Source organism: Mizuhopecten yessoensis, unplaced genomic scaffold (genome assembly GCF_002113885.1).
Source record: "Mizuhopecten yessoensis strain PY_sf001 unplaced genomic scaffold, ASM211388v2 scaffold11091, whole genome shotgun sequence".
In the NCBI taxonomy this organism is placed as follows: Eukaryota; Metazoa; Mollusca; class Bivalvia; order Pectinida; family Pectinidae; genus Mizuhopecten; species Mizuhopecten yessoensis.
This window is the reverse complement of record NW_018408875.1, coordinates 858,665-884,802: the sequence shown is the minus strand read 5'-3', so window position 1 is coordinate 884,802 and position 26,138 is coordinate 858,665. Positions and strand designations below refer to the sequence as shown.

Genomic DNA, 26,138 nt, shown 5'->3' with positions numbered 1-26,138 from the left:
TATGTGTGGTATGTTGAAACAAAATCTTGATGACACGGACATCATTTTTTAATTATGATATATTTATTACTCCAACCACAAAGTAAAAACAAACAAAAAACAGGTACTAAATTCATACACTTTCTCTTCTGTTGAGAGTAAACTAGTTCAAATGTATGAATCACTTCTGCTTTCTTCCAAGTCTGTTTTCATCGCATACATTCATGTTTTCATTTGAAAACAGTGAATATTGAAAAATTGTCTTTAGTTCTGTTCTGATAGGTCCATGCTTCAGTATGCTCCAGCTACTTTCCAAACAGCATATGGGTTGTTACTGGTCAGGAACTTGATCTGTTTTCGTCCTTCATCTGTTAATGCTACAAAGACAAAATTGTAATGGAGAATCAAAACACCATATATATAGTACCTTAAGCATTGATCATGTAAACAAGTACTTGAGGCATTGCTTAGTAATGTATGCCTTCTACCAGGACAAAATGTCCCATCATTATACAAAATATACCCCCTATCATAACACATCGTCTAGTAATGATACCATACATGTCCCCTACCTTAATACAATGTCTAGTTATGATACGATAAAAGCCCCCTATCACAATCCAATGTCTAGTCATGATACAATACATGTCACCTATCATAACACAATGTCTAGTCGTAATACAATATATACCCCCTATATCACAACACAATGCCTAGTCATGATACAATACATGTCCCCTATCATAACACAATGTCCAGTCATGATACAATATATACCCCCTATATCACAACACAATGCCTAGTCATGATACAATACATGTCCCCTATCATACCACAATGTCTAGTCGTAATACAATATATACCCCCTATCACAACACGATGTCTAGTCATGATACAATACATGTCCCCTATCATAACACAATGTCTAGTCATGATACAATATACCCCATATCACAATACAATGTCTAGTCATAATACAATATATACCCCCTATATCACAACACAATGCCTAGTCATGATACAATACATGTCCCCTATCATAACACAATGTCCAGTCATGATACAATATATACCCCCTATATCACAATACAATGTCTAGGCATGATACAATACATGTCCCCATCATAACACCATGTCTAGTCATGATACAATATATACCCCCTATCACAACACAATGTCTAGTCATGGTACAATATATACCACCTATCACAACACAATGTCTAGTCATGATACAATATATTCCCCCAATATCACAATACAATGTCTAGTCATGATACCACACATGTCCCCTACCTTAATACAATGTCTAGTCATGAAACCATACATGTCCCCTACCTTAATACAATGTCGAGTTATGATACCATACATGTCCCCTACCTAAATATAATGTCTAGTTATGATACCATACATGTCCCCTGCCTTAATACAATGTCTAGTTATGATACCATACATGTCCCCTACCTAAATATAATGTCTAGTTATGATACCATACATGTCCCCTGCCTTAATACAATGTCTAGTTATGATACCATACATGTCCCCTACCTAAATATAATGTCTAGTTATGATACCATACATGTCCCCTACCTAAATACAATGTCTAGTTATGATACCATACATGTCGCCTACCTTAATACAATGTCTAGTTATGATACCAAACATGTCCCCTACCTTAATACAATGTCTAGTTATTATACTCTATATGTCCCCTACATAAATACAATGTCTAGTTATGATACCATACATGTCGCCTACCTTAATACAATGTCTAGTTATGATACCAAACATGTCCCCTACCTTAATACAATGTCTAGTTATTATACTCTATATGTCCCCTACATAAATACAATGTCTAGTTATGATACCATACATGTCCCCTACCTAAATACAATGTCTCGTTATGATACCATACACGTCCCCTACCTTAATACAATGTCTAGTTATTATACTCTATATGTCCCCTACATAAATACAATGTCTAGTTATGATACCATACATGTCCCCTACCTAAATACAATGTCTCGTTATGATACCATACACGTCCCCTACCTTAATACAATGTCTAGTTATTATACTCTATATGTCCCCTACATAAATACAATGTCTAGTTATGATACCATACATGGCCCCTACCTTAATACAATGTCTAGTTATGATACGATATATACCCCCTATCACAATACAATGTCTAGGCATGATACAATACATGTCCCCATCATAACACAATGTCTAGTCATGATACAATATACCCCATATCACAATACAATGTCTAGACATAATACAATATATACCCCCTATATCACAACACAATGCCTAGTCATGATAAAATACATGTCCCCTATCATAACACAATGTCTAGTCGTAATACAATATATACCCCCTATCACAACGCAATGTCTAGTCATGATACAATACATGTCCGCTATCATATCACAATGTCTAGTCGTAATACAATATATACGCCCTATCACAACACAATGTCTAGTCATGATACAATATACCCCCTATCACAATACAATGTCTAGTCATAATACAATATATACCGCCTATATCACAACACAATGCCTAGTCATGATAAAATACATGTCCCCTATCATAACACAATGTCTAGTCGTAATACAATATATACCCCCTATCACAACGCAATGTCTAGTCATGATACAATACATGTCCCCATCATAACACCATGTCTAGTCATGATACAATATATACCCCCTATCACAATACAATGTCTAGTCATAATACAATATATACCGCCTATATCACAACACAATGCCTAGTCATGATAAAATACATGTCCCCTATCATAACACAATGTCCAGTCATGATACAATATATACCCCATATATCACAATACAATGTCTAGTCATGATACAATATATCCCCCCTATCACAACAAAATGTCTAGTCATGGTACAATATATACCCCATACCATAATCCAATGTCTAGTCATGATACAATATATACCCACTATCACAACACAATGTCTAGTCATGGTACAATATATACCCCCTATCACAACACAATGTCTAGTCATGATACAATATATACCCCTATCATAACACAATGTCTAGTCATGATACAATATATACCCCATACCATAATACAATTTGTATTAAAGCAACTAAAGTATTGGTAGAACCAGAAACTCCTTTATAATTATAGATCTGAGATACGTTAATGATCCAAGTAATGTCACATTCATCTATTGTTAAATATTTCGATGTTATGATTTTGAGTCCGGTGAAGTGGGATTTTATAGATCCTGTAACGGTAAATAAACTTAACTTCACAACGTCTAGTCATGATGCAATACATGTCTCCTGTCACAACACATTGTCTAGTCATGATGCAATACATGTTTCCTACCATTAATGTATGGTTTAGTCATGATACAAGACATGTCCTATACCACAACACATTGTCTAGTCATGATACTGTCTCCTACCATAATATATTATCTGACTGACAGACGGACAAACCCAAATGAACATCCCCCGTTTCAGTGAAAACGGGGGATAAAAATTCACTAGCCACTGTGTCATTTTCTCCGTCCCGTCATTGAATTCCTAATTTAATTTTCCCCACCTCCGCTCACCTGTTGATAATATTTCGTAATTGAAAAAATAGGAAAGAATGTTGAACGAGAGGCCCAGAGGGCCTGTATCGCTCACCTGAATATTTAAGCAGTCATAGCAAAATATTCTCATTAAATATTATATTGTACTACGAATATTTCCCTCGCAAACTTTGTCAGCTCCATCTGTTTAAACTACCAGCCAAATAATATTATAAGATTCTAAGCTTTTTGGTTTTTCTTCAGAAGTTGTTTGATATATTTTTCCCTGTGACCTTGGAAGTAGGTCAATGTCATTTTCCTTCTCAAACTTTGTCAGCTCTATTCCAAAAAGCGAAATGTTGTTAACCTCTGTGTGACTTTTAAAGTAGGTTGAAGACTTTTCATTTGCAATCTTTGGTGAACTCTATCCCAGGAAACCACCAGCCAAATATTAAAATTTTATGCCTTTTCGATTATTCAGAAGAAGTCGTTTGATGTTTTTGACATATTTGACACCTGTGACCTTATATGTCGAGGTTATTTTCATTCTCAAACTTTGTCGGGCTCTATCTCAGAAAGCCATCAGCCAAATATGAAGATTCTACACATTTTAGTTCTTCAGAAGAAGTCGTTTGAAGCATTTGACATATTTGACCCCTGTGTCCTTGAGAGTAGGTCAAAGTCATTTTCATTCTTAAACTTAGTCAGGCTCTATCCCAGGAATCCATCAGCCAAATATGAAGACTCTATACCTTTTAGTTCTTCAGAAGAAAATGTTTGAAACGTTTGACATATTTGACCGCTGTGACCTTGAAAGTACGTCAAAGTCATTTCATTCTTAAACTTTGTCAGGCTCTATCCCAGGAAGCCACCAGCCAAATAGAAAGACTCTATACCTTTCATTTCAGTTCTTCAGAAGAAATCGTTTGAAGCGTTTGACATATTTGATCGCTGTGACCTCAATTGAAAGTAGGTCAGTCATTTTCATTCTCAAACTTTGACGGGCTCCATCCCAGGAAGCCATCAGCCAAATATGAAGATTCCATGCCTTTTAGTTCGTCAGGAGAAGTTGTTTGAAGTGTTTGACATATTTGACCGCTGTGACCTTGAAAGTAGGTGAAGGTCATTTTAATTAAGACATTTTATAGCACTCCATACCAGGTACCTGCTGGCCAAATATCATGACCCTGGGCTCTATGGAACTTGAGAAAAAAAATGTTAAAGATTTTAACATTTTTGACCCCTGTGACCTTGAAAGTATGTCAAGGTCATTTATTTTAATGAGGAAACTGTATAGCACTCCATCCCAGGTACCTACTTGAATAATATTATGACCCTGGGCCTTATGGAACTTGAGAAGATTGTGTAAGTTTTTAACATATTTGACCCCTGTGACCTTGAAAGTAGGTCAAGGTCATTTTAATGAGAAAACTTTATAGCACTCCATACCAGGTACCTACTGGCCAAATATCATAACCCTAGGCCCTCAAGTTCTTCTGAAGAAGTCGCTCAAAGAAAAAGTTGATGGATGGACGCCGGACGCCGCAAGGGCCATGTGAGCTAAAAACTGTTGATTTGTCATTAGACAAGAACCCAGTATGCAGCTCTCACTTCGTTAGTCTGTCAGTCTTTGTTTGTTTGTTTTTGATTTAAGAGGATACACTTTTACTGTGTTGCATTCTTATAATAACAATACCTACACGTTTAATGAGCTGAAGTTGGACCACTGATACTGGCTCGCCCCAAGAGTCTGCGGTATCTTCAAACCCAATAGCACTAAGTTATGTGCACATAAATCCCTAGGAGTACTCGTAAATTTACATACACGTCATGAAATGGCACTCATTTAGAGTCAACTCTGCCAACATTGCCTTCCTATATAGACTGCCTATAAAGGAAGTCTTTACAGACAAGATTCTTTAAGATAAACCTTTCATAGCATGGTACTTCACTTACAATGTGCTATAACACCAGGGTAACGTGAATAATGGTTATAAACACATGTATTTTTTAAAATACATCTACATAATTATTTAATGTAAAAAAAAAAATAATACAGATAATTATTTTCATCAATTCAATAAATAATTAATTTAAAAATAGGTTTTTTTCTACCCTTTGAACTATAATTAAACATATTTTGAAATGTTATTTATTGTTTATAGAAGTATCTACAAACATCAGTGAAGCAGACATTTACCTGCTGAATTCTGAATCCATTTTCTTTGTGAATAAAAATCTAAACAGTTCTTTACTTCCATGTCAGAGAAATTTTCAACTTGAATTGGGACAAACGGTTCTAGCTCCTGTGAAGCCTGTAAATATACAAATAAACACCATTAACAAGGCATCACAAGACATACAAATCCCTGTGCAATCACACATTGTGCGACGTATGTATGAGGAAAGGAATTGAAAATTCAATGATGTATCAGTATCTGCTCTATCGACTGCATTCTTCGATGGATAAGAGATTTTTATTGTGCAGTTTGTATTTTGCTTGCATAAGAATATCTTTTTGTGTTTTCACATAAAAAGGCAAAAACATAATGAGAATATTGATGAAAATGAGACAGCAAAAATATTTCTGCACGAACATGTTGAAGGCAAACACTTGTATCGAGTTTCATAAAATTCTGTTGAGGAATGAAGTCGATAGAGCGATGACAATGTGTTTTCCAAAAATAGTAACATTGACCTTGACCTTCAACATAGAAACACAAAACACAAACTTTATCAAGGCATTACCATACCAAACACTTGGATAAAGTTTCATGAAGTTCTGTTGAGAAATGAAGTCGTTAGCACATTGACAAAGAGTGTAACATACAAACATACATACGGGCTGAATCCTGTATCCCCTCGAACTTTCATAGCGAGGGGATAATAATCTGTTTTGTATTGCTTTGGTATTGATCCATTTTAATTGAAGAAATCAAGGCAAAATCATAATACAGCGATGAGCTGTATATGTATGCACAAAATATTACATGGGGATTTACTATTACGTTAATGTTATTAAATAATTCGAAAGATTCTGATCACCGTACTTTGGGATATTTTAGATGTTTTGGTTTATTTGTCCATCAGCCAACTCATTTATTATGAATCAATTACTAACTTCCGTCTGCTATATTTTTCATAAAAGCGAAACTTGGAATCGCATATAATTCGGGCAGAAATGAAAAACACTCCATAAATAATGTCAAGAAAAGTATGTTTTCATGTTAAGGTGTCACAACTTTTCAGTGTCTTTTTTATATCTGTTGTATAAGTTGTGTTTAAGGGCATATATATAGGTACGTCACATTGCTAAAGGGGGAATACAGCTGTAAGTGATCTTAGAAACATTTGTTCTGTACAGTCAGGTGACAGGTAATACAAAAGGTTGTAAATTTATGGAATATGATATCAACTTGTACTATACTAATAAGGTTTTCAGTGAAAACAAAGACTAGACTCGGGAAGAGATGATCAATCCTGTCCTTTAACCAACTACTACCTTAATACAATTGAATGATATGGAGCAACTTAATAACTTTAGGCATCAAAATTTAGCATACAGGGTCATCGAAAGCCAAAAATTGACGCATCAAAATTTATCCAACCCATTTTGATGAAAAGATTGCCAAATTTTGACAACATCAACAATTCAATAAATATCCCAACGTAAGGTATACCTAAAACCTTATCAATTAATCTGATTAAAATCATATCCTACATTCACTATGTATCACGTTGCACGTTAGGCGATACGTATTGAATGTAGGAAATGATTTTAATCAGAGTGCTTATCAATGATCAGACCATACTTCAATTTTAATTCAGTCACTTAATTTCTGTAATGCCTAACCAAACTGCCGCCACTTCCATCCCCTGGCGTGTACCTTGTTTTCAATAAGTTTTTGTGAAGTTAGTCACTTACTTCTTTTCCAAGTAGATAAAATGGTGTAAACTTGACTCTCTCATTCAACTTCCTGAGTTCTTCATTTACAGTGCAAACAGCCACAACATTTTTCTGAAATTATATTTTGTGGTTATAAATAAATAATAAAAAAATTGCCAAGCTCCAGGCTCAGAATACCAAGCCTAAACTAGCATTAAGAGGATTCAGTGGAATGTTATCTTCTTATTTCTGGTTCAAATCACTTGATTTTTATAGGGGAAACATATTTACACAAAAATTCCCTTGATTCTTGAATCAATATTCTGAAAGAACAAGCGATACTGCTATTTTGTTTTATTTTGTGAAGAAATTCAATAGAGTTAATCCGACTTGTATATTGATCGTTCAAATCGGACTAATTGTCTGTAGCAAGGGGTTACACTTACTTTCACCCTCTGCGCAACCCCTCTGAAATTTGTCATAGCAAAATTGAAGGCACACAGCTAGCTATTTGATTGGTGTCAAGTAAATAAACCCTTACCAAACACTAGGCTGATATTTGTCCTTTGAAGATTACAGAGGGGAGACGCTGACCCCCTACTTCAAAGCAGGAACGTTTTACTGTTACGCCACTGCAAAATTCTTTTGACGAACATCAAAGGATCAAATTAGTCTTCTAGTCTCATCCAAAAGGTGCTGCACTCTGAGCCTTCAATTTTGCTATGACATATTCCAGGGGGTGCAGAAAGCAAAAGTGAGCGTAACCCCTTGATATCAAGGATGAGCCATTTCATGAGAGATGGCTTGTGGATGGACAAAGAAATGCTGAAAAAGGCTTTCTCACTTGCTGGGATTTAAACTGTACACATTTCTTTGTTCTGCACTAGTTTGTATGTGTAAGTTTACTTATTAATGTCTAAGGGAGTAATAGTATGCATGCATGGTTTTGTTGCATGGTTTCATCGTGACCCACGACGAAATGGATTTATCTATTTGTATCACTTTTTATTTTTTTCACTTCTTTAAAAACAACGTTTTTACCTAGTAGCCTCGATATATAGGGACAAGCTCAAAATATTCAAGAGTGTCTTAATTTCGTGAAATTATAACCCTTGTGAATATTAGCAGCTATATAGTATTTAAATAAAGCATGCGTTTCATAGCAGTGGTTTTATTCTTATTCATAGCAGTGGTTTTATTCTTATTATAAATTTACAAACTGTAAATTACTATTTCTGTACAATATGGTAAATAATGGGAAGAGTCATTTTCATCAAAGAACTGTTCCATACAGAAGTAAAACTATAAATTCTTCATTCACATGCATATTCTAGGTTGATAACATGTTAAAATATATATTCCTTGACGGATACCCTAATCACAATGTTGACATATGCAGCTATCCATATCCTCCATGGTTTTGAGACTCAGTACTATTTATAAGAACGTGTACACTTCTACTGTATTTCTTATCTTTCATGTATTTTCAGTTATTCAATGTTTCAAAAATACCTGTCAAACAAGTATATTCCGTGGCTTTGGGTGTTTCGGATACCAATTAACTTAAGATTGTCATCACATGTATCAATTTATCCTCAGTTAGCTATGAATGATCGAATACTGAACAACAAATAATCAGAATCGTTATTAAATTCTTCCATATTTTTATACATTTGATTCATAGAACTGTATCATTCCTTTAAATGCAAAACATATAACCAAAGAACTATATATAGTTCAGGCCTTTCTTGGCCCCAAAATCCATCAAGATAAAAAATCTTCAATAGAACTTACAAATGACTGTTCCTTTAATTTTGAATACTTCCCCGGTTCCATTGTGTAAACATTTATTTGTGTTTTCAATTATGGCTGTCATGGTAAACAGTTAATTTTTTCATAAACTCATGAAATTTGAATATTCAGTCAATTTTTACAGGTTTTCGCCTAGTTTTTCTCTTAGCCACCATAGAGCGCACTCTTGAACAAACTTTATATATCTTCTAAAGATGTATTACAGGTGCCTACACATTATCCTTTGATATTAAGTTTGTTCAAGCGCTCCATAGTTCCCAGGAGAAAAACTATGCAAAATATGACTATTAACCGAGTATACAAATTTCTCAAATTTATGCAAATTTGAACTTGTTACCATGGCAACCATAATTAGAAATCGAATAAATATTTTCATGATAGTATTTGGGAAGTTTTCAAAATTAAAGAAACAGTCATTTGAAAGTTCATTTAAAGGTTTTGAATTTTGATGCATTTGGGGGCCAAAACACGCCCAAACTATACATAGTCCTTTGAATTTCTATTTCCTTTTCTTTATTGTACTGCGAGCAGCCAGACATAACCTATAAGGCTAACATGAAATACAAGATTGCCATCACTATAATGATGGTTAACCAAGGTACCTAACATTGATTTTCTCCCCAAAAGTTGGACCTTACATTGCCAGAATTAAGAATTCTTTTGAAACTGTCCACCAGGCAAAGCTTCTCAGCATGGATCTGGTAAAATGAAAAAAGTAAAATTCATAAAATAGAGAAATAATGTAATGGTACAAGTTAAAAAGCATACGAGCAATAGTATTTGTTTTAATGAATGTGTACAATGATTATGCATGTGATGTACATTAAGTGTGAAATTTACATCATATTTGCATTATTACTGCTTTTTATGGAATATAATTTTTACTTTTCATAATTGAAAATTGATTTGGTGATCGACAAAATATTACAAGTTTTAGCAATTGGATAAGCTATCAAATAAGTGACTGAAAAATTCCTTGTTTACAGTCTCTGTGTGTGTGCCAAAGATGGGACATCATGCTTACAAATCTCTGGGGTTGCAGCGGCTCTCTCATATTAGTGGGTTGGTAGAATCCATTCAAGCCGTCAATAACAAGAAGAACTTTGAACCTGAAAAAAACATAAAAAGAAATTGTCTGTGACAGTGTCAAAACTGTGCCCGAAATGGGTTACTTATGCTTGTCATGTCTTTGAGAGATTTTTTTTATTATTTGTAAGCATTTATGAATATAGGTTGTTTATTGTCTCGGCTGATCTGACATTTGGAATTGAAATCAGGTTATTTTGTTTATGAATTTTTCAAATACATAAAATATTTTCATTAATTGTCAATGTGATCGACAAGGATTTCAGCAACACGGCCTAATGTAACTGGTAATTCCAATACCTGATTTTCACAAATAACATGGTGTCTCTTGCCTGTCAAAAGTTAAGGTAAACTCATTCACCCCTGAAATTTCACAATGAACTGTTCAAACCTTTGAATTGGACAAGTTCAAATGTGTCTTCAGGGGTGAAAGAGTTAATGAGGTAACTTTCTTAACTATCAAGAAAACCATCAAGAATTGAGCATTATCATAAATCTGATGGGTACAAATATGTAACGTTTCTCTTGCCTGTAACAAGTTCAGTCTCATGAATGAGTACAGTTTCCCACATCTTTTTTTAATCGAACTTCGAAGATTCAAACTTCTGAATGTGTCAAACTTATAGCAAAGTCTGGATTGTTTTCCTTATATAACACTATTTGCATTCTATTCCTAAATCAAACTTTTATGAGTCGACTTTCTCGCTGTTTTGAAGTATAATCAAGGTCTGTTTGTTATGAAAACATTGATTTTTACCTCTTGGAATCACTACTTTGATGGTCAATATTTGTAAATCAATGACCTGATGATTCAAATTTTTCAAGATGATCCAATAGAGTTCAAAACATCGAAGTTTGACTGTATATACCATGGTCTCCAAAGTTCAAAACAGCTAGCTGATTTTAACTAAATAATTACCTGTAAGAGTGACACTTTATACAAATTGTGTCAAAAATTACATCTTTAAAAGAACTGTTATCAGAAATTTTATCAATGTGATAAACAGAACCACCAATATATTTTCATGACAGAATTTATCAAATAAACTGATTAGCTAATGCAATTAAATTGAGTGACATGTGCAATTAAACTTGTTTGCTAAACAAAGCTGCGTTTGTCACAATTAAACTTGTCTGCTAAACAAAGCTGCGTTTGTCACAATTAAACTTGTTTGCTTAACAAAGCTGTGTATGTCACAATTAAACTTGTTTGCTAAACAAAGCTGCGTTTGTCACAATTAAACTTGTTTGCTAAACAAAGCTGCGTTTGTCACAATTAAACTTGTTTGCTTAACAAAGCTGTGTATGTCACAATTAAACTTGTTTGCTAAACAAAGCTGCGTTTGTCACAATTAAACTTGTTTGCTAAACAAAGCTGCGTTTGTCACAATTAAACTTGTTTGCTTAACAAAGCTGTGTATGTCACAATTAAACTTGTTTGCTAAACAAAGCTGCGTTTGTCACAATTAAACTTGTTTGCTAAACAAAGCTGCGTTTGTCACAATTAAACTTGTTTGCTTAACAAAGCTGTGTATGTCACAATTAAACTTGTTTGCTAAACAAAGCTGCGTTTGTCACAATTACACTTGTTTGCTAAACAAAGCTGTGTATGTCACAATTACACTTGTTTGCTAAACAAAGCTGTGTATGTCACAATTACACTTGTTTGCTAAACAAAGCTGCATACGTCACAATTACACTTGTTTGCTAACCAAAGCTGTGTTTGTCACAATTACACTTGTTTGCTAAACAAAGCTGTGTATGTCACAATTAAACTTGTTTACTAAACAAAGCTGTGTATGTCACCATTACACTTGTTTGCTAACCAAAGCTGTGTATGTCAACATTACACTTGTTTGCTTAAAAAGCTGTGTATGTCACAATTACACTTGGTTGCTAACCAAAGCTGTATATGTCACAATTACACTTGTTTGCTTAACAAAGCTGTGTATGTCACAATTACACTTGTTTGCTTAACAAAGCTGTGTAGGTCACAATTAAACTTGTTTGCTTAACAAAGCTGTGTATGTCACAATTGCACTTGTTTGCTTAACAAAGCTGTGTATGTCACAATTAAACTTGTTTGCTTAACAAAGCTGTGTATGTCCCAATTACACTTGTTTGCTTAACAAAGCTGTGTATGTCCCAATTACACTTGTTTGATTAACAAAGCTGTGTAGGTCACAATTAAACTTGTTTGCTAACCAGAGCTGTGTAGGTCACAATTACACTTGTTTGCTAACCAGAGCTGTGTAGGTCACAATTACACTTGTTTGCTAACCAAAGCTGTGTTTGTCACAATTACACTTGTTTGCTAAACAAAGCTGGGCATGTCACTATTACACTTGTTTGCTAAACAAAGCTGTGTATGTCACAATTAAACTTGTTTGCTAAACAAAGCTGCATATGTCACAATTAAACTTGTTTTCTTAACAAAGCTGTGTATGTCACAATTACACTTGTTTGCTTAACAAAGCTGTGTATGTCCCAATTACACTTGTTTGCTTAACAAAGCTGTGCAGGTCACAATTAAACTTGTTTGCTTAACAAAGCTGCATATGTCACAATTAAACTTGTTTGCTTAACAAAGCTGCATATGTCACAATTAAACTTGTTTGCTTAACAAAGCTGCATATGTCACAATTAAAATTGTTTGCTTAACAAAGCTGTGTATGTCACAATTGCACTTGTTTGCTTAACAAAGCTGTGTATGTCACAATTACGCTTGTTTGCTAAACAAAGCTGTGTATGTCACAATTACACTTGCTTGCTTAACAAAGCTGTGTATGTCACAATTACACTTGTTTGCTTAACAAAGCTGTGTATGTCCCAATTACACTTGTTTGCTTAACAAAGCTGTGTAGGTCACAATTAAACTTGTTTGCTTAACAAAGCTGCATATGTCACAATTAAACTTGTTTGCTTAACAAAGCTGTGTATGTCACAATTACACTTGTTTGCTAACCAGAGCTGTGTATGTTACAACTACGCTTGTTTGCTAAACAAAGCTGTGTATGTCACAATTAAACTTGTTTTCTTAACAAAGCTGTGTATGTCCCAATTACACTTGTTTGCTTAACCAAGCTGTGTAAGTCACAATTACACTTGTTTGCTGTGTATGTCACAATTAAAGTTGTTTGCTAAACGAAGCTGCATATGTCACAATTAAAATTGTTTGCTTAACAAAGCTGTGTAAGTCACAATTACACTTGTTTGCTAACCAAAGCTGTGTATCTCACAATTAAACTTGTTTGCTAACCAAAGCTGTGTATGTCACAATTACACTTGTTTGCTTAAGAAAGCTGTGTAACAGCTCACTTGTTTTCTGTAGCACAGGTCATCACTTCATCCAGCAACATGTCCACCACATCATCAGCGTATTTCTGACGGAGCAAACCCTACAACAGGCATATTCTGCAATTCAGTAACCATGTTTTTCGGGGAAAGAAATTTTCCTAAAGAGTTGCCTAACTTCCACCTCAAGTCCCCTTTCATGTTGAGTTATAAAGGCATAAGGAAAGCTTTTAGATTCTTGTGTACATACAAATCGATTTTCTTTACCATGCTTATGTTTGTGAGTATGACAACCATTATTGACCAAGAGATTATTAAAGCTAGACCTCTTATTTTTCAATTTTCTCCTACATGAAAATAGTCAATGATAAAGTTGCCTTTTTCCTCAAAATGTATCAAAACACTTACAAAGTCTATTAAGGACTGGAGAGGGCTTCCTGCTTCTGTTACTTCTTTTTTTGTCCATTCAATGCTCTTTGTCACCTAAAAATGACAAAACTTTTAAATCACCTGCAAGAGTTTTTGTGATTATGATTACTTAGCTTTTCCTTCACATCCAATATTTATCCTCAAATTAGCCTGACGGGTCAACACGTAATCGATGAATCAAAGTAGTGTGGTGGACTTCTAACAGGGCAATGAAATAGCATTTGTTGGCATTTTTGCTGAACTACAACTTATGGTGGGCTTATTGCTTGAAAAACATGGTACTATATTACAGCTATTATTGTGCATGTTATCATATTTTGCCATGTTTGCATTTAAATCCAAAACTAATGTGCCACTTCCCACCAACTAGCAGCAGTCTGTGAACAAGGCTTCGGGAATTGGTGAAAAGATCTCTGCAAAATTTCACATTTAAATTGTATATATAATATTTGACCATGTTTGCGATGTAACCACTGAAACATATTTCACACCATACTAAATTAAACAGATATAAAAAAACATCTAAATAGCCAATTAAAGTAAAGGGTACCACTGTTTTAGTTATAATTGTGAAGAAGAGTTCCTGTGACTTCCATTGGTAGTTTTTCAGACTTTGAATGAAGTAATCTCCCTTTTAAAAAGAAGATAAAACAACCAGAAGGAGTTGTTTTCTCTGGCAAAGTTGCTTCCCCTGTCACGGTATGCATCTTTCAATGATCATTGTTTTTATTTTCATAGGCCTTGGGACCCATAATTTGGACTCTCATTTTGATGTTACTAACAGTTAGGCCTATATAAATCCAGTATAGTAACACTAGTAAATATAGCTAGACTTGGCAATATAAAGTTATTGAGTCTGACCTCTGTAATGAATAACTGTAATTCTGTACAATGCATTGCAACAAGTGATTTTCATGGAATACTTTTTTTTTAATCGAACTGAAATTAATATTCATAATATTGGCAATGGTAACTAGAGTAATTGTAAACGAGCTCACAAAATATATACCTTTTGCTTCATTTTATCTACGTATGTAAAAGAGGAGTTGTGGTTACAAGGTTGCTGGAGCAGAAATTAAAGATTCAAGGGCCATAACCCAAGGAAAAATTGTTAAAATTGCTAATTCCTTTCTCCATGCACATCTCCACAATGTACTTTCACCGTACCAAGCTATAAAACAATTCTTAGCAATAACTACACAAAAAAAAAATGGAATCCCAAATCCTATTCTTCATGCACATCTAAGTATGACGTATAACAAGAAAATCCAATAAACAGTTAACTCATTCACCCCTGAAATTTCACAATGGACTATTCCAACCTTTGAATTGGAAGAGTTCAAATGCATCTGCAGCGGTGAATGAATTTAAGAGGGTTTGCATTTACAAGGTTTCTGAAGAAAAAACTAAAGTTTCAAGGGTCATAAAGCAATGAACTCCCAGAAAAGAAGATGAATCGCAAATTCCTTTCTTCATGCATATCTACATATGATGTTTTTTCAATGTGCCAAGTTACAAAAAAATCCAACAAACAGTTTAGGTAGAATTGTGCTTACAAAGTTCATGGACAGACGGACGGACAGGTTATTTGCATTAACAAGGTTCCTAAAGATTGCCTCGAAAAGCCTGGTGCTAAACCTAAAAAATTATCTCACCCTCTGGTTGAAATATCTCTGTCTACATCACACAGGAGTGATAGATTCTATTATTCCTACATGTATACCGTATACTCTCTCCCCAAACCTTGGGGGGGGGGGTTGTAATATTTTAGTAAGTCTAACATATCGGTACCCTTTACCTTACGTTACTGCATTGTACCTTCATGTCCTTTATCAATGGAGCATTGAGAGCAGCAAAATGGGAGATCCATTTTTGAGCTTGTTCTGGTATATTGGTGAAGCCAGCTTTTGAGGTGGAGGGAGTTGTGTTAGTGCGGGCACGTATCCAGTCGTTCACTGAAGAGTAATGTTATTACAATATATTTCCCACATATATATACCACGTTATTGTTAATAACCTCATTTTTAATCAGTAATTATACATTGTATTCTTTTATTACAAACTTTTTAAAATGATTGGAATTGTGTCGTTTGAGGCAGTGATATTACAGTATAGTATCATTTATAATCTGTGTGATGAATGATTTTCATCGCAATTGAACTTCGCCCTTTTTCACCCTCAGAGGATGAGTAGAGTGTGATGAACGATTTTCATCGCAATTGAACTTCGCCCTTTTTCACCCTCAGAGGATGAGGAGATTATTGGTAATTACATATTAATTAAAAGCAAAATTGTCCGCCCAAGATAATATGGATTTAAGGGCAAAAGTTTCCCATTATACAGTTATCTTAATTTATGCTTTCATCAAACCATGTACATATTACTCTTACCTTATTCTTTTTCAATTGTCTACAGTATGGTTCACACAGGCTATGACAGGAAATTTAAATTTTTAAATTTTACTATTATGTGACTAAACATCTTTTGTTGAGTTTCATTGTAAGGTTGATTTCATAATAAGTAACTGTCTTACCCAATGGTATATTAAGCAGCATGTGATTTTGTTTGCCACAATAATGCATCACATGACTAATTGTGGATGTCTTTCCACCACCTCTCTTTCCATCTATTAAAGGTCAAGGTCAATGAGAGAATTTTTTATTTATTTGCTAATTAACAAATGCTCATTCCATTTACACAGAAGAAACAAAGGGCTTTCAGAAAATTTTACTTGTCTTTGTTTAAAGTCAATGAAATCTTCCTCCTGATCACCAATTTCTGTAAATATCTAATATTGAACAAGACCGATCACACATTTCATTTATAGCATTACATTTGTTTTCCTGTTATCAAACTGAGCCCCACTAGTATAATAGGCTATTTTTACCAAAGCAATCATGATCAGTCATGGTCAATTTGTTGTACTATATTTGATTAGTTGGTTATTGGTACAATTCAACTGCTTCTCAAAAATCATGAAAAGGATACAGACAATAAACTTTGGTAAAGGACAGTTATAGCTGCTTTTTTTAATAATGTCAATTATTTCCAAGGCTGGTTTCCGAATCATCAGATATAGGCCTCCAAATGTACGGGCCTGTGAAAAGAACAATATTTCTTCTATAAATGTATAAAACATAATCACAAAAAAATGAATAAATTATCAATGAATTTCAACTATTGCACAAAAACTTAAACCTGGAGATTTTAACAAAAACAGTAAAATACAAAACAGATATAAAAAAAATCAAGAAGATTGTGATATTTAGTTTTAACAGTAAGTACACTTGAACTTAACAAGGCAACACCAATGCTGGTATTAATGCTGTGACTACAACATTATTCTTCAAAATATCATAAATAAAAAAAGTACAGTACAGCACTGCATCAAAATTTGCTTACCTGTATTCTGTAATGTGAATCAATAAAACTGGGGAAAAACCGCGTTTGGTCCTCCTGGCTGACTATGTAATATATTCCTTCATAATCCATAGCATGCTCTGACTGTGGACACAAGATATAAATTGATGACAATTTTAACAAGGGCACCGAAAAGCGATACATAATACGCCCGTCACATATTGAATGACCAGTTGTTTGTATGGTTGAAATATGAAATATTTTTGAGTAATTAATGGTAGAGAATAAAATATTTTTTTAAACATGATAGATCAATAAGTGTAATACAACATCATGGAATGCATGTAGTATTGCATTATTGAAACCAATAACTCTATCAATTATAGTGAAATATTCAGGACACATAACTCCAATAATCATGATGGGATACTCAATGTTGGCCATGAAAACAGTAGTTGATTATCTTGATGACCTGTGATATGACCCCAGATTGTATTTGTTTAGGGTTCAATGTCTTATTAACCGCTAAGGTCATCATCTAAGGACGTGATATGACCAAAGAACTATGACATCAACAATAGAATGACATAAAATTGATCACATTCCAACATAAGTTGTAGGGTATTTTCACTCAATTTCTGTTAACGCTTTTATCCTGCAAAAAGCCAATTGATGAATAGTCCAAAATAAGCTGAAATAGCAATGCAAGCGGACACCGTTTCAGAAAGTGGATAAAGGGCCTTAACTCTGTCAGTTACCATAGGATAATGGTGGTTATCAAACTTGTCGGAGCTGTAATAAATTATGGTAATTTACCTTTCTATGAGTATCGAACTTGTCCGAGCTGTTATAGTAATAAAGCCTCTTAGGAGGGAATGTTTGAATTTAATCTGTTGAAAATTAATGGAGATATCCAGTGGACACTCAATTTGGAAAGTGGATAAAGGCTCCTAACTCTGTAAGTTACCGTTGGATATAGGTGGTTATGGAACTTGTCTGAGGTGTTATGGTAATTAACCTTCCTATGAGGTTTGAATTTAATCTGTTGAAAATTAATGAAGATATCTAGCGGACACCAAGCGTGTGCTAACTAAGTGTATGCCTTTTAACTTCAGTAGCACTAAACATTTTTATAAGTTTATTTGAATACAAAGCCTGTAATTCTATGATATATAATTCATAATATACACTGAAGCAATGTGCATAATGTAATACATGTAGTCTTAAATTTCATTTCTTTCACAGAAATGAGCAAATCCAGACAGATTTTGATAAAACTGAAATTCATTACTCATATTGACATAACTTTAACTATTTTGTTTACATATTATACATTGATCACATATATATATATAGAGGCTGTTATGCAGTGTAACTAAAACACTGATAGGTCAGCAAGGGCCTCCCCTTGTGCCTGTATCCACCCTTCCCCAGTCTATTGGTAGTCAAAGTGACCTTGAGTTTCACCTTAGAAACTTCATGAATCCCTTTGGCTACTGCACATCTGCATTCACAGTGTATCACCTAGTCAAATTTAAATGGGATTATATTTTTGGATTCCAATATACAGACCTTATGCCAACAAGGCTTATTTTTAGAAACATTGACCTTGACCATAGAATTATTTTTTTTAATCCCTTTTGCACATCTACATATATATCACAGTATATCACCATGTGAAATTTCAGAAATATCAGCCTTTTGGATCCCGAGATAATCGTCGTAAACGAAAGTGTGGACAGATGAACCAAGACAACCAGACCAAGTGATCACTATCCGACACCTGCATCAGACCTGTGATGCAGGGCCATAATAACAATTTAATACACACATATATATATATGTAGCGTGTAATATCAACAAATATGAAGTCACAAGTAACAATATTGTGTCACTGCCACATAAATTGTGGCCAAAATTAGTTTGATTTCTCTTTGATTTCTCCAATAAAATTATTTTAAAATATGTGTAATTGTTCATCAGCTAAAAGAACCTCAAACTAATTTTGTGATAATACTATGTAATGTGCACTTGCTCCAGATCCTCTGTGTTTGTACAATATATATATGTGCATAATGAATTTTAATTTGATAAAATCATCTGGTTTTTCTTCAGATATTGTTAAAGAAATAATAAATGGATGGCATCAACCACACCATATGCATGTACACTTGCCCCAACCGTCCCAAGCCTTTCAAACAGGTGAGCTTATAAATATATATTAAGATGAAAGAAATATACATCACAGTCAATGTTCCATATTAAAGACAATATATACTAACTGGATCTGACTGTTCGGTCATGAACATGTCTTGACTTGTAATCCTGCTTTTTGCAGATTTACCAAAGAGGTCAGCAGGTTCCCTTTTACCAAGGAGTGAATCATCCTCTTCGGATGAGTCACTAGAACTTGAGCTCTCGGATGACGAAGAACCCTGTGCTGAATGTTCTTTTTTAGAAGCAGCATCCTCTCTTGCTTTCCTCAAACTATCAGCAAAGGAAGGTCTATGTACTGGTGGCCTTGCGACTTCATTTGTTGGGTCTGAACCATCTTCAGATGATGTCCCAAGAAAGGACTTTTGAATTTGTCGAACACGATGCAAAGGGCCTGTAATTTAACCAAAACATTTAAATAATGATCATAATATATTATTCACACAATAGCATCTGAATGTGGATAAAAAACATACAATTAGGACCTGATTTTGTGAAGAAAGTATTGACCATTTATGCATAGTAAAACATGCCTTAGTGATCGCTGCCGAAAATATTTGTCTATTTACAGTAACAGTGATCCTGACCTTTATTGACCATCAGACTTTTGGTATTTTATGGAAGCAGCGCTAGCGTATGAAGTGCGAGTCTGTTCAGCCAACAGGAACTCCAGTTGAGCAGAAACCAACTTTCAATTGTCCGTACCACCAAGTGACCTTGGTATTTGACCATCAGACTTGTAAAACAATCCCTATGAAAGCACTCTGTAAGGAAGCAGTGTATTAAGTTGTTAAATTGTTTACTTGTTATTATTTCTGTTTTTTCTGTTTGTTTTGTTACGAAGGACAATGTCACTAAGTTCATATCCTAATTATATATAAGGATACAAGGAAAGACTCAGATGGCATATATGTTTTTACATTGTTCTATTTCTCATTTCTAATTATTATTTTCATTTGAATTCTCTGAAAACCTCATATAAAAATATAGACACTATCGATCTATGGCACACACAAATATTCTGTCATCTAACTTCATGGTTTAATTTAATAGCTAGTCATCAATATATGATGGTAATAAGTAAACAAATCTCAAAGGAACTACATTTTCTGTATTTAACACGTTACCTATACACCTTGTAAAAAACATGGCATCGTTTTTTTGTGTTTTTTATTAATATCAACAGTCGTCTGTGTATGATGACTTAATAAATTAATCAATCAATAAATTTAATAAAGTGTCAGACAATGTATATGTTTATATACACATTAAGAGTCATTATGATAATCAAGTTTATTTTTTCCAGACACTATATTTTAAGATTTAAACCTCTAATTCCCCTATTTGGGCCCATCCCTCTGCACCAAGAGGGGCAACACCCTCCGTTTCTATATTATTAAGATACAATTATAATATTAAGGTGTACATAAAATATGACACAATTATTGTATACATAATAGAACATTAGTATCATAACTGTCTCCTTTTTTTAATCATAGAATATATGCTGATTTGGCTAAAATTTTCATTCACAAGATGTACAATTTATCAGACAAGTTCACAGTTTAAAACTTTTCAATAAAAGGTGCTGCTTCAAGTAATGATAAAATCGTAAAATATCATGTGTAACAAAGGTCAATTATAACAAGAGGCCCAGAGGGACTGTATCGCTCACCTGGATAATAAAGAAACCAAGGAAAACTATTCTTATTACGGTACATAAAATACTGCAAATATTTCCAAATATTTGCTCGGTCTCTCAGCAAAACCTGTTCCTCATTAGGTCCCCTTCTTTCTGCCCCCATGAATTGTGGTGGATTAACCTCGCCCCTCTGCCCCCTTTAGTCCCCTTCTCCAAAGGATGCTCCAGACCACATATGGTAAAAATAACTCCAATTGTAAAGAAGAAGAAGGATTTGAAAGGTTTAAACCTCAAATTCCCTTCAGGGACCCTCCTCTCTGCACCAAAAGGGACAACACCCTCCGTTTATAGAAAATTGAGTCCCCTCTGGCCATGGATGCTCCAGGCCAAATTTGGATAAAATCCCTCCAATGCTACAGAAGAAGGATTTTAAATATCTAAACCTCAAATTCCCCTATTGGGCCCTGCCCCTCAGCACCCAGAGGGGCCACTCCCTCCGTATATACAAAATTGAGTCTCCTTTGCCCAAGGATGCTCCAGGCCAAATTTGGATAAGATCCTTCCAATGGTACAGAAGAAGGATTTTAAAGGTTTAAACCTCAAATTCTGGCCTTGGGGCCCGCCCCTTAGCACCCAGCAGTGCCACACACTCCGTTGACACAAAATTCAGTTTCTTTTGCCCAAGGATGCTCCAGGCAAAAATTTTCTATGAAATCCCTCAAATGGTCAAAAGAAGGATTTTAAAGGTTTAAACGTCAAATTCCCCTATTTGGCCCTGCCCCTCAGTACCCAGAGGGGCTACACCATCTCCTTCGGACCAGGTGAGCTTATTAGGACTAGTAGCATTTTAAAGGAAAAGATGACGGACAGACAACGGATGCTGCAGTATGGCATAAGCTCATTATGGTCCTTCGGACCAGGTTAGCTAAAAAAAGTATTTGATTTTCTAAAATTTGTATTTAATTTTCTGAAATATTTGCATTTAAAACAATAGAAACAAGTCGGGTCTTCTAATGACACTATTCCTGTTGGCGGTATCAGGATACCCCTTATATATATGTTCCTGATTTGTTTTACCTGAGTGAATCAGCAAAAAAGATTGCCAGGGAAGAAAATGGGATACAATAAAAGATTACAATTAAGCCACTCACGAAAGCCATTAATTTGAGGTTTTCTGAGGTGAAATGTTTGGGGCGTAAATGTATTTCGGGTCGAAATAATCAAAATTGGGACATGACATCTTTAAGCGTTACGGTTTTGGGGCGAATCGTCTGACACTCTTGTAGAACCTAACCTATTTTAGGGCGAAACAACCTGGGCGAACGGGATTTAGGGCGAAACGACCTGACACCTCTAAAACAAGTCCAGCACGATTCGAAACGAGTCTAACTTAAAGTCGATTCCCTCGCAAGTTAAGTTTAAGTTTAATATGTACCAGAAAACAAAAACTTTAGGAAGCAGCCCCCTCAACACGCATCTTTGCTGACCCCCTCTCCGCCTACACTTTAGTTGTTGCTTACGTGTACAAAGTCTTCGAGAAAGCAAGGAGGACAATACTACTTTAACACTGGTATTCATCTTGCGTTTATGCTTGTATGGAGATATTTCAATTATCCATTAGGTGGCCTGCTACATCCAACGTTGCTTCACTGAGAGCTGACATATGTGTTAGTGCATTATGGGTAAAGATACGAGCACCTGTCCTTCGCTGTTTATTCGATAACAAATGCCTAGATGCATATTATGAAATATGTACCATTAGGCAGTATTTGTATATTTATTCATAAATTCACAAAACGGTGACGACAGTTAGGAGAATTAAACGTATTTACGCGTCTAGTCATTTGCATATGAATTGCACCAAAACAACTTTTACAATTCATCCGGGCTGACACGCCACAGTTTCTAAAACGACCTTGACATTAAAATATTGTACGTCTTCTTCAGTTTTATGCGGACAAACTAAACATTGACCTCGAAACTAGTATTTAACAATCTGTGATTGATTGATATATGCAAACTGGTTAAAATCTTTGTAAAATTTACCTACTTTATTGTTTTTCGGAAACGAGGAAATTAATACCCCTACGCTTCCCAACCACAAACGCCATATTGGTCATAATAGATTATGGCGTAGTGGATTGTGTTTTGAATTGGCAATCTGTGATTATTCCGTTTCTCGTTTTAATCACTTTGAATACATAACAGGTAAGACCAATATGGATCTCCATGATATATATACATGAATTTAAAGTCGATATATGTCTTTCATTGTTGGAACGTCTCGTGGTTTTGGCGGGTAAGACGGTAAGATGCGTGTGTGGATTTCCTTGGCTTCTCTTCTGTGATTGATTTTGAAGTGAACCATTGCAGAAAGGTGCGATTGTGTGCAATAACGTCACAGTTTGTGTTTTATATTGCAACTCCCAGTTGCAAACATTCATACTCTGATTAACACAAACTTGAAATGGAATCTTGCACTACGGTACATGTGCGATAAACAAGTCGGACGGTGTGATTTACCTGCCATGTGTGAATCAACAGTGTGTATTGTACTGACTCGAATCATATTTACGTTTTGTCAGCCAAGGAATCGATTGGGATACAATGGAGATTGATGGATTTACGAAACAGTGTTTACGCGATAAATAACACGAGTATTTACACGTTTATATCAAAACGAAATCGTGTATAAATGTGTTGTTTTGGTGTTGTGTATTCCACAATACACTGACCCAAATAACAACAGACGAGGATATCCTGACATATTTGTGTTTATCCCGTTAATTACCCTCAGGTCCTTCACTTGACTCATGTATTATCTTGTTTAAAAAGAATATTTTGTCCTTATTATTGTTATAGTAAATAACTTGTTTTGAAAAGAGTTAGCCTCATAGGATCTATCAATTATTAATCATCTTTTTAGTGTTTAGTATTTGGGGCTGAACCGACTATCACTATTTTATATATGTAAATACTATATTCTTGAAGACTTAACAATTTCATATATTCATGTTAATGTTATGTTATACAGAAAACATATCTAATGTGATGGGTGTTGCACACTATTGGGGAACCAATTCCACAAACCTGTCAACTATGAAAATATTTTAGGTAATAATGGGCATTCAAAAAGTAACCCTGAAGTTTATATTACACGAGTGTAATCAACAATACACTCATTTACAAATTAGGCAATAATTACTGAACTACAAATTAGAAATAACAACCATAACAAGTATGACCTGGCAAAATATCTTCCTGCATAAGTGAGAATTAATATCTTCCTTCTATTGAATTCTTAAACCTAAAGGATGACTGCTACCTGCAACGTACAAACATAATATAATGATTAGTTAAATGAAATAGTAAACCCCTGTAGTTATATAAGTAAAGCACCAGTGTATATATACTGTTTAATACAAATCAGATGAGATTCTTTTTTACCAGTATGCCTTGGCCAGGTAAAAAATCATATGAATATTCAACTAACATCGATCATGACCCGTCAAACAAAAAGCTGCTAATATTATTATATAACCTCCGACACAGCTACATGCATACACGAAGCTACTATTTTTTCAGTATAATGTAATGTAGATTAACAGTACACCTGCTGTATCGGAACAAAATGTCAGGATAGTGAATTAAACAGCTTCAATAGGAAGAATAACAAACAGAAATACACCTGATATTTAAGGTAGTTTGTGATGGTTAATTCTAATGCATCTAGTTATTATTTTTATGTCAGAACATGATGCTGTTTAATTAACCATATGTAAGCAATTGCTGGCCTTAATGCATGTTCTTGTTGTCATGCATTCATTTCAGTCAATTCTCTAAAAGATGGATCTTAATTCCGAAACTACCTATTTACTATTATACATTTAGAGTTATCACCCACATGCAGATTTGTGAAAAAAATTGGGCATGGGACAAATGGATTGTGCATCCCGGACCCTGGCAAACTGGACTAGAGACATGTTAATTTTGTTATGCTGATTATCTGATTAAAGATGTAAGTTTCAGTCTATTAATATACATAGGAAACAAAATTCAGGAAAAATATCCATAGAGGTTAAAGATTTGCTGACTTGGGTTAACTCCCTTTAATCATCCCTCTATGTTGTCAATATAGCAATATATTTTTTCTTGCAGGTTGTCCTTCACTGCAGAAACGGGTCTGGTCAGTCAACCATATGACTAAGACGAAGGCTTTGGCCTGGGGTTGTGTGGGGAAGACATGAGTGGGGCGGGGCCAGGAGCCTGTGCGGGTCAAAGTTCTAAGGAGGATACCAACCACACCCTTGATTCAAACTCCAGTTCTAGCAGTACTGATTCAACGTCGGGATCATCAGACAGTGAATACAGCTCATCAGATAAAGAATTCTCAATTCAAGCAACAAACTATTCAAGAGGACAATTAAAACTCAAGATTTCTGCCCGAAGGAAAAGTTCAACGTCACAAACATCTCCATCAGCAGATGAGGACAACATCCTATCAGAACTAAGTGACAGTTCTGAGGAAGATACAGGCTTGTACAATCAGGATACTGAGGTATGCAAACAGGAGTGGTCATTTAAATACCTTGTAATCACAACACTGGTTTAATAGCAGTTAATTCAAAAGTTCCACCTTGAGTACCAGCACTTTACTTTCACTTATAATCTATCATAGCCATACTGTTCCCAAGGAATATTGGTTAATTTTTTGTAAAATGTATCAAAATGGCACATTTATTAATTATTAAAGTGAAAGTTATTTCAATTCATTGCTGTTTAATAAAACAAACTCTGTTTATTCTGAACGCAGGCATATCTGCCTCTATATTCAGATCAAAGCCCATAGTCCATTAAATTTTTATAATATAAAATT

General features: G+C 34.6%; 2 protein-coding genes across 4 annotated transcripts in view; one reads left to right on the top strand and one right to left on the bottom strand.

Moving 5' to 3' along the window:
* Nucleotides 1-44: 44 nt before the first annotated feature.
* Nucleotides 45-22,955, bottom strand: LOC110465589 (28S ribosomal protein S29, mitochondrial-like). Its single transcript, XM_021521524.1, has 13 exons — nt 22,783-22,955; nt 19,689-20,014; nt 17,449-17,550; nt 17,035-17,143; nt 16,580-16,672; nt 15,865-16,001; nt 14,026-14,100; nt 13,642-13,721; nt 10,262-10,346; nt 9,876-9,935; nt 7,465-7,557; nt 5,740-5,854; nt 45-356 (listed from the first exon to the last, which is right to left on the bottom strand). Exons 1-13 carry the CDS (start codon nt 22,838-22,840, stop codon nt 271-273), a joined length of 1,419 nt encoding a protein of 472 aa, XP_021377199.1. The 5' UTR covers nt 22,841-22,955; the 3' UTR covers nt 45-270.
* A 420-nt stretch (nt 22,956-23,375) lies between these two features.
* LOC110465579 overlaps nt 23,376-26,138 on the top strand; it is a 58,506-nt gene continuing 55,743 nt past the window's right edge. For all 3 annotated transcript variants that reach the window (XM_021521505.1, XM_021521504.1, XM_021521503.1), the window contains exons 1-2: nt 23,376-23,470; nt 25,421-25,820. In XM_021521505.1, coding sequence (XP_021377180.1) covers nt 25,506-25,820 — 315 coding nt within the window. In that variant the 5' untranslated portion in view covers nt 23,376-23,470; nt 25,421-25,505. The remainder of the gene's footprint in view (nt 23,471-25,420; nt 25,821-26,138) is intronic.